Raw genomic sequence first — 14,430 nt, 5'->3', positions numbered from 1 at the left:
TTGATCTACTTGCACTTTGACGCGCTTTCGAACTGCTAGGTTGGAAGGAGCAGGGACCGAGCAATGGGAGCTCACCCTGTCATGGGGATTCAAACCGCTGACCTTCTGATTGGCTAGCCCTAGGCTCAGTGATTTAGACCACAGCGCCACCCTGCTGATGCACTACACCTATTTAAGTTCAGCACATGAAATCAGTGGGAGCTACAAGTGCCGCAATGGCCAGATTGCCAAACATCAACAGAACCCACCAGCAGTCTAGATTTTGTCTAGATTCTAGACAAAATGGACTGTTTCAAGAAGTGGCAGAAAGACATATCTAAATTTGTCTGGCAGGGCAAAAAGCCCAGAATAAAATTTAAGATTTTAACTGATGCAAAGGATAGAGGGGGCTCCGCCCTGCCAGACTTAAGACTTTACTATGAATCAGCAGCCTTTTGCTGGTTGAAGCAATGGCTACTTCTTGAGGACACAGACATTCTTGATCTGGAAGGATATGACAATAGTTTTGGTTGGCATGCATATCTGTGGTATGACAAGGTAAAGGTTTACAAAAGTTTTAAAAACCATATTGTCAGGAAAGCATTGTACAATGTTTGGAATAGATATAAGGATTTATTGGAAAGTAAAACCCCTAGGTGGTTGTCACCAATGGAAGCGAAGTATTGTGAAATTTTAGAATATGATGGCGAAAAACTGAAGCTACAAAGTTTTGAGAAGCTAAAACATAAAGTTCGAGATTGGTTACACTACCGTCAGATAAATGAGATGTTTAAGCAGGACAGGAAACTTGGTTTTCAGAAGGAGAGGTCAAAGTTAGAAACAGAATTGCTAGAATCCAATACTAAAAATCTATCTAAAATGTATAATTTGCTGCTGAAATGGAACACACAGGATGAAACAGTGAAATCAGCTATGATTAAATGGGCACAGGATGTTGGTCATGACATTATGTTTGACGACTGGGAACAGTTATGGACCACCGGTGTTAAATTTACGGCATGTAATGCCCTGAAAGAGAATATAATGAAAATGATCTATAGGTGGTACATGACCCCAGTCAAACTTGCAAAGATCTATCATTTGCCCAATAACAAATGCTGGAAATGTAATGAGGCTGAAGGTACTTTTTATCATCTTTGGTGGACCTGCCCAAAGATTAAGGCCTACTGGGAAATGATCTATAATGAAATTAAGAAAGTCCTTAAGTGGACATTTGCAAAGAAACCGGAGGCTTTTCTCTTGGGCATGGTCGGCCAATTGGTATCAAAGAAGGATAAGACATTTTTCATGTATGCAACCACAGCAGCAAGAATCCTGTTGGCAAAGTATTGGAAGATGCAAGAATTACCTACTCTGGAAGATTGGCAATCGAAGGTGATGGAATATATGGGACTGGCAGAGATGACCGGCAGAATCCGTGACCAGAGGAAAGAGACAGTGGAAGAGGACTGGGGGAAATTTAAAATATATTTAAAAAACTACTGTAAAATTGTGGACTGATAAGATGTTAAGGGGTAGGAAACAAAGAATTACAGCTGTAAATCTTAAACTTTAAGAAAACTCAAAAGGGACCTGACTAAAGATTGATCGATGAGTTGCTCGAAAGAATGGTAAAACAAGGATGTGGTGAAGGGAGGGCATGGGGAAGTCAATTTTTGTTGTTTGTTTGTAATGTTTATGTCTGTTTGTTTTGTTTGTTCTTATTATGTGTAAAAACCAATAAAAAATATTTAAAAAAAAAAAAAGAACCCACCAGCAGTGAGGTGGGGCCCTGGATCTGCCGTGGCAACACTGGCGCAAGTCCTGTTTCCCTAACTGGGCAGCAGCAACATTGTGGCCTCAAGGGTGCATCTGAAAAGAACCCACCTTGCCCCAACCTCACTGCTGCCCCACATCCATCCCATCCAAGTACGTAGCAGTGTCAGGAGGGCAGCTCTGACCCACTGAACACACCATGACCAGACCCTGCTTGGCATTTTTGGCAATTCATTAGTTGCAATTTTAATATATAGTTCTATCTTAGCCATTTGCCCCAACCATGTATTCCATAAAGTCTGAATGCACACAAACACACACAAGCCTTTTAACGTAACTAGTTGACAGACCTGTCCACCATCTTTTGCCTATATAAAAATGATGCATATACAGCTATAAAGAGTGATGGACCTTCACAGTGCAACTATAAACATTAACAACTGAAATCAATATTAATTCCAACTTTTTATCTCCTATGACATACAATATAAACTCTTGTTTTCAAGGTATAGTTTAAATGAAAGAATAGTTCTGTATTTTATCCTTCACCAATACATTAAAGGGATATGTTAAATGTTAAACTGGCCACCTGCCTCTTGGACAAAATAGAAGGCAACAGCCATACCCAAACAAATTTTTATCTATATATCTAAGAAGAGAGAATGTACATAGGGTGAGGATTTAGTGCAGCTTTCAGGAAGCGGCTTGATATTTATTTCCAGTTGAAAAGCAAAAAGTATATAAAAGATTCAGCTATCTGCTGGCAACAGTGAAATGAATCCATGGAATGAGGGAAAACCATGCTTTGTGAGAATTTTAAAATAAAGTTTCAAACTGCAAACAATGGGGACATTCTATTTCAAATACTGTACTGAACATTCATTTTTTTAAATTTATTTTTTAAATGCCTTTCTGTATTTTTTAAATGCCCATGCATTCTTTGCTTCCCTAAAATTGTATATTGATGTTCCATCCAGAAGGCATGGGGGTTATTATAACCAAATTGTCATGACCAGATGGATCATAACTAAACCTTTCCTTTCTATGTGGTGTTTCTATGTAACCCTTTCAGATACTGTTGAAAATTTGCGTTTCACTTTTGTTCAGAATCAAAAGAAGGCATTGTACATTTTAAAGGCAACAGATGCAACATTTTGAGCAAATAATGTTACAACAGATTAGTTCTAAATCAGAATGTCCTTATAGGCTGCAATACTATCTGACAATTGGTACAGATGTTGAGGAAACAATGCACATCAGTTTCTGCTTCATCAATACATCAATCATGTCACTTTGCAAACCATATTTCCATAATTCTCTTTTACTATGCATGTGTCTACAATGTCCTCCTAGCTCTACGTCCTTAAGGGAAATATTTAGTATTGGTGATAGTCATCCTGTTTCACAAGATTTCATCTTTGGTATGTGATAGTTTTATATACCGTATTTTTCACTCTATAACACGCACCCGACCATAACACGCACGTAGTTTTTAGAGGAGGGAAATCCGTAGGCATGCCACCCGTAGGCATTCCCTCCATAACACGCACAGACATTTCCCCTTACTTTCTAGGAGGAAAAAAGTGAGTGTTATCGAGCAAAAAATACGGTAATTTTCATCTAGGCTTTACAGACTTCCTTCCTATTCAGGTGGTAATCAATTCACTTCATTAGCAAAGGTTTCTCTCCCTCTGTATCCATCACATGACACTGATGTTGCTTCCCAAAGTTAAAGTGAATAAAGAAAGTTTTTCATGCGTTAGTCTGTGTGGACATCAAAGTTCCCACAGAGATCTTTGGAGCAGAGCCAATATAAAAAGCCTAGAAAAAATTCCGTGTTAGAAATCTACCATTGTAATTGTAATCACCCGCTGAAAATGTTGTCGTCTTTTAAGAGCCTAAAATAAAGAAATCGGTGAAACTATAAAAAGATGTAGTAATGTCAGAGTTGTGGATCTCTGCCAAATAGGCTGGCTCTCTTCAAGGGCATCTATGTTAAGAGTTCACATTTAACCCCTTACGTGCCTTTGTGGGCAGGTAAGACAAAGTTTGAGAGAACCAGTGCTATCATTGGAAAAGTAAACAAATTCCTGCTGTAAGTTATCGTAATTCAGTACATAACATTAAATGGTGAATCTTACGTTGACCACCGTAAAACTAGAAAATTGTTAGTGTCTGTACTTTCGAGCTATACGGCTTATTTAAAAAAATAGCTAAAATTTCACAACCATGAAGAAATAACAAGTTTCATCTTAATATAAAAGGATGCTTCAAGTACTTCTCCTTTTAAAAGTATACACAACAAAGAATTTGTCCATACACTGTTAGCACAAAAGCACAACATCATTTTGAAAACTGGGTGCTGAACGCTGTTTTTGTGGAGCTCCACCTAAGCTTGGTAGAAAGTCCAACTTATTTGGAGTGATAAAATGCTACCATAATTCTGATGAGCAATAGTTGCTATCTGAGCTGATCAAATTTCTTTCAGAAGCTATGATGGATCACGTTCAATTGTAGTATCGCTCAGGATTCCCCATTGTTGCTCACTGCCACTTAAGCAGAAGGGGAAATCATGACATGTATCAGAATAGATATTTTGTCTTCTATTAGGTACTGTCTTTATGTTCTTCATTGTTGGACAATCTTTAATTATATCACACCAGTCAATTTAGGACCTAGTACTTGACACTGGTTATTTTTAACGTGAAAAGCTTAAGCATTCACCTGAAAGAGCTCTGCCTTAGCTGAGAAACAAATAGAAATACATTTTATATTATTTTAATAAAGGGATTAGAATTTTTAAGACAGACAATTCTTAATCCATTTTACTAGTCCATTTTAACAAATACACCGATAAACAGGCTTCACGCATATCCCAGGAATGAAGTATTTCTAAAGAGGATAATTTCTGTACTAAAAGAAGTATTTGCTTAATATTTACAGGAAAGACATCGCTTGTGTTGATAAACTGAATATTTGATATGCTCTGTAATTTTTACTGATTCCATTAAAAAACACATAATCAAGCCCTGATATTCAAATAATTGGTCCAAGTGTGCCTTCAATATGAAGTAATTTTAGTTCTGTGAACATAATCAGGTTGCTACCACTGAATTAGCAAACATCCACCTTGCTCTGAGTCACAATACTGCCATGCTTTGAAGTTTAAATACTCAAAGTAAGCTAGCAGTTGCCTTAAGAGAGGCTGTAAGAGATAAACATTGCATATTTTATAGCCGATAAGAAAATATTCAGTTAATTCTGTTTCTTGGGAGTAAACTCATAATATTGTGAGGTACCAGCCTTTTAAAAATACTATTAAGTTACTTGCAGCCAGAGGACATAAACTCTCCATTATATTTAATATACATCCCATGCTGGAGAATAGCAGAGATGTTCACAGCACGTTTAGGGTACGAACGACGTCAGAAAAAGCCTTCAACCAACACAAGACACAGAATAGTAATAAATTAAACCTTATTCCAAACCGATATAAAAGTTGTTCAAGTCTGTAAAGTGTCAGGTGTGTCATGCAACGAAAAGGACAGTTCAGGCAGGCAAACCAAGCATTACAGTTTGCACTCGCGGTATACAGCATGATGGCTCCAGCCTGATTTCTTGGTCAGAGACAGAAGAGGAGGGAGGTTGCCGAGGTTATCAGCATTGCCTGAAAAACCCACCGGGAATCAGTCCCTCCAACACATTGGCAAGTGTTTCCAGGCCTCAGGAATTTTTCAAACCTAATGCTCTCACTGCATTAAGTTATTTGTTGCAGTACTGAGAAATCCCATGTATGTAAGGAAAACCACCCGGTCTCGATTGCCCTTTGCTAGATAACGCATAAGATCCCCAGCCCAGATTTCGGTCAAAAACTGACTTTTTAAGAGCTGCTCTTCGCAACGTACTTCACAGCAACGTTAGGCCCACAAAACCTTCCAAGGACTCCCATTAGCCTCTTTTTTCAAGCAATGCCCCCAACACAATCCCTCGCACGCCACATACTGACACTCACACATCTGTGCAGAAACCTATAGAGAAGGCAATGAGCCTCCACGGCTTTGCATAAACAGCCTTTCTTCTTCAGAGGCCAGCAATAGAACTATACTTCAGTCAAAGGCAAGGTCCGGCCGAGTTCTTTAATTCCCTGAAGGATTCGCTTCATATGACCCACCTTCGTGATCCCCAGGTCCTACGAGACAAGGAGAAGGGAAAGGTCAGTCACAAGAGTTTGCTCACAGGCACCCAATGATCTTTTAACCTTTAATAATGGGGACCGGTTCAGATGGCCAGCAAAGGGGGCAGGTTTCCAGGAATGATCCTACCTCTAGTCAAAAGCACAGGGAGAGAGCAAGGAACCCATAATAAAAAAAAAAATCCCCCCAACCATTGCTACTGTGCTAATCATGTAATAAGCACCAGTTCCCATGACTGATGACACATGACAGAGTTCTGAAAAACAATTACCGCAGCCATGCAAGTAATAGTGATGATACTAGTAATATGAATACAGTGGTTTAAGAACAGCTTAGTTTATGAATAACTTGGATTAAGAACACTGCAAACACAGAAGTAGGTGTTTTGGTTGGTGAACTTTGCCTTGGAAGCAGAACACGTTGAGTGAGTTCCATTTGTAAATTGAGCCCCCCGCTGCTATGGGAAAGCACACCTTGGTTTATGAATGCTTTGGTTTAAGAACAGACTTCTGGAATGGATTAAGTTCGTAAACCAAGGTACCACTGTACTACTACTACTACTACTACTAATGTAATTTCCTGAACAAGGTGTATTTCTAACTACAGTGGTACCTTGGGTTAAGTACTTAATTGGTTCCGGAGGTTCGTACTTAACCTGAAACTGTTCTTAACCGGAAGCACCACTTTAGCTAATGGGGCCGCCACTGCTGCTGTGCCACCAGAGCATGATTTCTGTTCTTATCCTGAAGCAAAGTTCTTAACCTGAAGCACTATTTCTGGGTTAGCGGAGTCTGTAACCTGAAGCATATGTAACCTGAGGTACCACTGTATTAAGATGTAAAGACAATTTTTGTAATTTATTCCGAATAGATTTAGATAACGTTACTTACCGGCAACAATAATGCAAAAAATATCTAATAAACTCATGGGGCATTAAAACAGGAGGTTTCTCGATATATCCAGAAAATGTCAACCTCTGGGGGAAGAGCTGCATCTCAGCATTAGAGAGCATACTTTGTACAGAGGTTCAGACCCCCCTCCCACCTCCAGGTGGGGCCGTCCATTTAGACAACAGTGGGCAAGATGGATGAATGGTCTGATAGTACAAGGCAGATTCCTACGTTCTACCTCCACTGTATCCTAAATGTTATGACCCACAACAGATTTTTCTGCCCAAGACACCTCAGAATTGTCTTCTATTATGTGTATGTTCCCCCCCCCAAAAAAGCCCAGTTTAGGTCCCTCTCTTTTAATATCTGGTGGAATGAATCTCTTGACTGGCAGAAATGACAAGGTCCCTTCAGAGAACAATAGGTTTTCCTCTATGTGTGGGAAAAGCACAGAGACTTTGATGTGTTTATTGCGTTGTGAACACCCAAGTTGGAAAGCCCACATTTCTGAATGATAAGTGTCGCTTTTTCATTACACGGAGATCGTCACGAAGCTGCTGGGTTTAAACGAGTATCCTAACAAGGGATACAGCTGGTGAGCAGAAAATATGGAGAAAAGCTTCCTTCTGAGAAGAAGTCATTACAAAATGTCTACCCAAAATCTTGCCCGATTAACACAGAAGCTGCAATAAGATTACTCCAGAAATTAGTTCCTTCAACTCAACTTCCAAGGCGGATCTTTTTTAAGGAAGTGCTCCGAATAATCCCCCTAATCAAATATTTTGTAATGATCAGCAACAGACAATGAAATTTATACAGTATGCCCACCACTTGCATGCATTTAACCCATCTGCATTCTGCTTTACATATCTTGCAATAAAATAAAATAAAATAAAATAAAATAAAATAAAATAAAATAACAGGGGTAGAAAGGGGGCAGGTGTCCAGGAAATTATTGTTGGCAATCCCACCTAATTTCACCCAGTGTGTTTTGACCATCCACAATTTTGGCCTTTTCAGAAATTGCAGATGGGATCCTTTCCATAAAAATAGCATAGCAAATTGAACTAGGTTTGTGGGATGGAAAAAGGAAACAATCATCTATACAGTACTTGAATGCTTCTTCTCATTAACCTTCTACCCAACACATGAAAAGCGAATCTCTCACAGAGAAGCCTTGCACAAAAACTCTCCCTTGCAATTGAGGCTACTTCCCATTACTGAATTATCCTTTATGTTCACCCTGACTTGAATGGCAGTGGTATACAGTTCAGGGATGACTGTGCCATGCCATTTTCTTGAACATGTATTTTGGAACAAAGAGGACCTGTAACAGCCTGAAGCATATGGTGTAGTGGTTAAGAGCGGTGGACTCGTAATCTGGTGAACAGGGTTCGCTTCCCCGCTCCTCCACATGCAGCTGCTGGGTGACCTTGGGCTAGTCACACTTCTCTGAAGTCTCTCAGCCCCACTCACCTCACAGAGTGTTTGTTGTGGGCGAGGAAGGGAAAGGAGATTGTTAGCTGCTTTGAGACTCCTTCGGGTAGTGATAAAGCGGGATAGTTAAATCCAAACTCTTCTTCTTCTTCCAAGACTCAGTCCTAGTGACCCTGTTCTATGGGTCCCCTCTCCTTGGGGCCTGTTCTCAAGATTTCTTTGTACTCCTGCCAACCCCGTCTCCGGGATCCCACACAGACACATGGCTTACCATGTCATGCAGAGCAGTCCATTAACTTTAGAAGTACTGTAACCAAAATATGGACGCAGGTGGCGCTGTTGGTTAAACCACAGAGCCTGGGGCTTGCCAATCAGAAGGTCAGCGGTTCAAATCCCCGTGACAGGATGAGCTCCCGTTGCTCAGTCCCTGCTCCTGCCAACCTAGCAGTTTGAAAACATGTCAAAGTGCACGCAGATAAATAGGTACCGCTCTGGCGGGAAGGTAAACGGCGTTTCCGTGCGCTGCTCTGGTTCACCAGAAGCGGCTTAGTCATGCTGGCCACATGACCCGGAAGCTGTACACTGGCTCCCTCAGCCAATAAAGCGAGATGAGCGCTGCAACCCCAGAGTCGGTCACGACCGGACCTAATGGTCAGGGGTCCCTTTAACTTTACCTTTAACCAAAATATAATGGGGGGTACTTTTCATAACTAGTTAAAAACTGGACAGCTTACAAACAGAGGGAAATGTCTCAGCTACTCTCTAAAGGCAGGATTTATTACATAAAAATACACATGTAAACTACTTTTCTCATACTTAACAAATGAGTATTAGTTTCTTAAGAGAAACTAGGCATTTCCACTAAAATAGTGAAATTGGAAAATGACACGATAATCAGAAATAATTCTAGATATGTTCATAATCCATAGGGAAAAAATATGATTCAATTAACCAATTATTAGTAGTATCAAGAGTTATATCTTCTCCATTTCTCCCAGGCCTGTGAGGTTTGGATGGCCTCCCCTAGGAATTGAGCTTTTAGGGTGGCAAGCCCTTTTCTTTCCTGTGGAACTCGCTGCCTATAGAGGTTCAACAGGAACAGTCCCTGCCTCCTTTCTGATGTCTTCTGAAAATGGCACAGTTCAGGCAGGTCTTCACAGTATGTTTTTTTTTCCTTTAAAACAACCAGTATTTACTGACATTTTACTGATGCTTTTAATTACAGATTATAGATTTTATAGCTTTATAGATATTAATAGACTGATTTTGTTGCATTTTATATGTTACAGGCTGCCTTGTCATATTTTATGAAAGAGAGGATTATAAATTATCAAATAAGTCTGAATATTTCACTACAAATTTCAACAGAGCCCATTCATACAACATTGAGATTCCCGTGAATCCTTGTTTGTAGAAATGCGTGTAAACTAAGGCATTGTGGGCTCATTGCAAACTTGCAAATTGCAGCTGCACAATTCTTCTGCCGAACCTGTTGCATTTAACGCTCAATCAATTAAGGCATTTGTCTATACCTTCCCTAAGATGCTATTAATCTGAGAAAGCAATACACCTCCATTCACCTTCTCCAGGAAAAAAATTACAGTGGTGCGCCGCAAGACGAATGCCTCGCAAGACGAAAAACCCGCTAGACGAAAGGGTTTTCCGTTTTTCGATGCGCTTCGCAAGACGAATTTCCCTATGGGCTTGCTTCGCAAGATGAAAACGTCTGACGAGTCTTGCGATTTTTTTCGCTTCCCCCCCTTTTTCTAAGCCGCTAAGCCGCTGATAGCCTTTTAGCCGCTAAGCCGCTAAGCCTTTAATAGCCGCTAAGCCGCTAAGCCTTTAATAGCCGCTAAGCCGCTAATAGGGTTGCTTCGCAAGACGAAAAAACCACTAGACGAAGAGACTCGCGGAACGGATTATTTTCGTCTTGCGAGGCACCACTGTAATGAAAATTTAACACAGAGAGATGAAGAGAAACACCTGGAACTAGGGATAACAGCTTCTCTGATGCCCAGGAAACTGAGGTGGTGCTACAGAAACCTGCTAAAGGCCAGGAAACTGCCGGAAGGATGCCATCTGTGTCAGGAAACAAGTTTCCACAATACGGTTCCTCAGACAGCTAGTGTTAGACATGCCAGACAGGATTGTAATCTAGAACTATGAACACAATTGAGTTAACTGACAATTGAAAACAGAAACTAAACATTATGCCTAAGACAATTTCCCTTCTGTTCAGGAGATGTCAGGAATAAGCTGAATTACATCCACAGACAACTCCTGGCCTCTCTACTCACTATTAAGATTTCTTTGTTGCCCCAAGCATCAACGATGATAGCCTAAAATGAAAGACAGACGTAGAACAGGAGCGATGGTGGTGGAAGAGTGGAGAAAATCTCCTGGAAATGAATGCACAGAAGTGGCTCGCAGATGGGACACTGTTGAACAGAGGGAGGGACAGGGAGAAGGGGGAGACGGGGTGGGGGTGGGGAGACAGAGGTGGTGCAAACACATCCGTGGAGCCAATCCAGCACTCCAGGTGGTATGTTCCCCACCGCCTTGCCCCTCTCCCTTCCAGCAAACCACAGCAACCTACCGGCCAGGAGGGTCACACAGTGGTATCGCCTCACCTGGTGGGCTGTTTCTGCGGACAATTCTGTTTGGAGCAGAAAGAACTTACCCACACCGCGACCAGAAAGAAGAGGAGTTTCAAGAGGACTGGAGGAAATTTAAGGACTATTTGAATAAATATTGTAATATAAAAAAATAGAAATTACTTGAAAGAAACAAATAGGCCTAGGATTAAACTAAGTTATAATTAAATAAATGGGATTTAGAATGTTAAGAAAAGTGAATAAGGTGGACTATAATTGGAAATTGTTTTAGTTTAATAATGATATTGGAAAGCTGTTACTTTTAATTACAAGGAAACTCAGAAGGGAGGGATTTGAGGAAGTCAACCAAGATGTTTAAAAGGTTAGATTTGTGAAGAATTAAGTTTGTTGTTATTGTTTATCTGTTCATTGTTCCCTTTTTTTTCCTTTTCCTTTTTCTGTTTTTGTGTATCATTTTGCTTTGTGGTTTGTGTTGTCACTGTGGAAAATCTAATATTATTTTTTTTTAAAGAACTTATCCACAAAGCTGGTCTGACTAGCAGCAGTGACAGATACAAAATGCAGAACACCTACTTAGGTTACCCCAGAATGCCTCAAATATAAAGAGATTATGACCCGGAGTGAGGGATGGGTGTATTTTAAAATCTTGCATCACATGTATCTTGATAACGGCCAGTTGATGGTTTACAAATTATCTCCAACATAAGCCCTTTTAATGTTAATGTAGTTATTTTCATATAAATCAATACAGCCAATACATTTAGCGATTTCTCAAAGCCCGGTTCCACCATTACTCTGTACAAATCATTAAAAGAAGCAAATTCCCAATATTCCTATTAATTAGAAGATGAACGTCTGGCCTAACTGACAGCATGTTAGTTTGGGGTTGGTTTGTTGGTTTGCAAGTTTGCACACTAAAAGCCAAGCTACAAGCACGCAGCTGGAATAGGGACAGAGGAAAGTTTTTAATTAATTTCTATCAAAGAAAAATGATCACAAGCAGAAAAGTAGCGCATAGAAAATACCTTCAGATCTCGCCTTTCCAGATGTAAAAGCTCAGAGCCTCGGATGTCATGGCTGATGAAGATTTCTTTGTACTCTCCCAAACTGAGCAGATCCAGCCAAGCGGCAACTTCATCTGTGCCCCATTTTTGAACTACCAAAGTTAAGAGCAAAACCCCCTTAATTTCTACATGCTCAACTCGCATCACAAGCAAAGGTTAGGCCACAGAGGGTGGAAAACAGACTAGAACACGGCAGTGATAGCAAAAGTCAAATATAGTCTTGAAATAATTGGCAGCTTCGTTTTTCCATGCAGTTAAAGAAAACCTGTGAATGTATGTTAAATTAAAAAAAAAAAAGACAGGGCATTCTGCATTGCAGCCATGCTTTCAGCTTCAGCATCAAAGCTACCAAGCTTCCTGAACACCAACTAATTAACTTGTAACCATATTAGAAGATGTACTACAAGGTCTGTGCTTGTTCTGCTGCACAGAAATTATGATTTATTGGCTTCCATGTTGATAGGGAAAAATCAGTACTCATTAAAACATAAACAACTACAGCCCTTAATTCAGAAAATTATCTATTAGCCATATCAGGCAAAAGAGCACATTTAAAAGTTCTGTCAACACTGTTCTCCGAGGTTAGTTGCCCACATTAAACTGAGAAAGGAATTTAATAAAGAAGAATGAGTACATAAGCCATTGTTTCAATTTTCATGTGTTTTACGCAGTGCTATTTCGTTTCAGAAGCTGGATGTGACACACGATGCCTCTGAAGTGTAAGCAACAGCCAACCAATAATTTCAATGAAGCCTCTTACATTTATTAAGAATTCTGGGCTCGCTATTCTTCTTCTCTTTTTTTTTAGCATTTTCAAAAATGTTCTCTGCTAAAGGACCCTGCTCTGAGATCTCTATAATCAAGAGTGAAGTGGTAACCTGTACATTTTCTGTAACAATGTGAGAAGAGGGTTGAAAAGTTTGTTTAAACTCACAAAACACACTGGGCCAGGCTTCTGAGGCACACTGCTTTCTGGAATAAACTGAGAGCGCACCCCAGAACACACCAAACACTTGCCTGCAACTGTACAGTACAGAGGAGGATCAGGACAAGAGGACAAGGGATGCTTGCTGGCCATTTCTGAAATGAGAATGAATCCCAAGGATTTTCTGGGACACCATTTGAAAACTAATACAGTCGTACCTTGGAAGTCGAAGTGTATCCGTTTCGGAAGTCTGTTTGACTTCCAAAACGTTCAAAAACCAAATTGCGGCTTCTGATTGGCTGCAGGAAGCTCCTGCAACCAACCGGAAGCCGCGGAAGCCCCATTGGACGTTCGGGTTCCAAAAGAACGTTCGCAAACCAGAACAGCCACTTACGGGTTTGCGGCATTCGGGAGCCAAAATGTCTGAGTTCCAGGGCGTTTGACCACCAAGGTATGGCTATATTAGATTTTAAGGGCTAGCTAATCCCAGGACAGCCAAACCAGTGAGAGATATTTCACATCCTCCAAAAACAGACCACAGGTCGTTTATCCAAGGACATGGGTCAAGGTTGCCTTCAGCTCAAAGCTGAGTCAGATAATAACGATTCATCATCTGAGCATGTAATGAAAGATTTGAAACACAGCTTCCCCCATAGCCACATTATTATTACAATATTATTATTTTTATAAAGCATACCAAGCTGAGGGCTAGTCTTTTGTCTCTGAGCCTTTTCCTTTTTAAACTTTGGCACTATGCGGAATACTGTGCTTCTGTTGTTTCTTTTAGCATATTCCAAAGGAGGATCCTAAAAACAAAAGAGAGGGAAAAACAAGGTTGAGAAGCAAAACTTAAAAATTTGGGGGAGAATGGCAATTTCAAGGACAGAACTGGCATTTGAAAAATGGGAAGACAGAATATTTGTGGGTAGGAACTTTCACTCTTTCTGGAAGGCACCCAGACAGTAATTCTTCTTTAGTGACTTTTTTTTGGGGGGGTGTCAAATTGAAAAGGGGGTGAAAGTCACAAGAACAGTCCAAAAAGCACAGCCCTTATTATAAATCAGCTTCATTTCTCCACCATGATGCCAGCACATGGGCAAATCTGGCCAGGCAGCAGTTTTAATGTCCAGTACATGTTGTCTGGCCAGAAAAAATGCAAAAGATTTCCCTTCCTAACCTACCCCAATCCACCCCAAACGGAGGAGCTAAATTGGGCTTGAAAACATACTTAAGCTGAGATGGGGCAGGGGAGAGAGAGCTGGAAGAAGGAAAAATATTTTCAAGGTTTCCCATTTGTGGCTGCTTTATTGTAGGTGTAAGCAATAACATCGTCATCAATCTTTATTACAGTCCAGAAACCCAACAAATCATTACAAAGCAATACACAATTCATACAGCCTACCTCCAGGTTAAACAAGCATTTTGTTCAGAATATAGGGATCATTGGTTCTTGCAACCACCGATAAAAACTTTGCCACTGCTAATGTTCTAGCATTTGTCCGGTCTTCCAATAGGAACCTGACATAGTGAGCCTCTGATTTTCCCGGGAAA

The 14,430-nt window shown here is 40.3% G+C and overlaps 1 protein-coding gene across 3 annotated transcripts in view; it reads right to left on the bottom strand.

Annotated features, from left to right (window-relative positions):
* Positions 1-2,397: 2,397 nt before the first annotated feature.
* The window catches only part of DGKH (diacylglycerol kinase eta), a 98,027-nt gene continuing 85,994 nt past the window's right edge, over positions 2,398-14,430 (bottom strand). For 2 of the 3 annotated variants that reach the window (XM_081917743.1, XM_081917742.1), the window contains 3 exons: positions 13,577-13,685; positions 11,916-12,046; positions 2,398-5,944 (listed from right to left, as the gene is read on the bottom strand). In XM_081917743.1, the coding sequence (XP_081773869.1) occupies positions 5,855-5,944; positions 11,916-12,046; positions 13,577-13,685 (330 nt within the window). In that variant the 3' untranslated portion in view covers positions 2,398-5,854. The remainder of the gene's footprint in view (positions 5,945-11,915; positions 12,047-13,576; positions 13,686-14,430) is intronic. The other variant, XM_081917744.1, reaches the window with a different exon arrangement.

Source organism: Podarcis melisellensis (genome assembly GCF_964234715.1).
Source record: "Podarcis melisellensis genome assembly, chromosome: 7".
Lineage (NCBI taxonomy): Eukaryota > Metazoa > Chordata > Lepidosauria > Squamata > Lacertidae > Podarcis > Podarcis melisellensis.
This window is presented reverse-complemented; position numbering and strand designations above follow the sequence as displayed.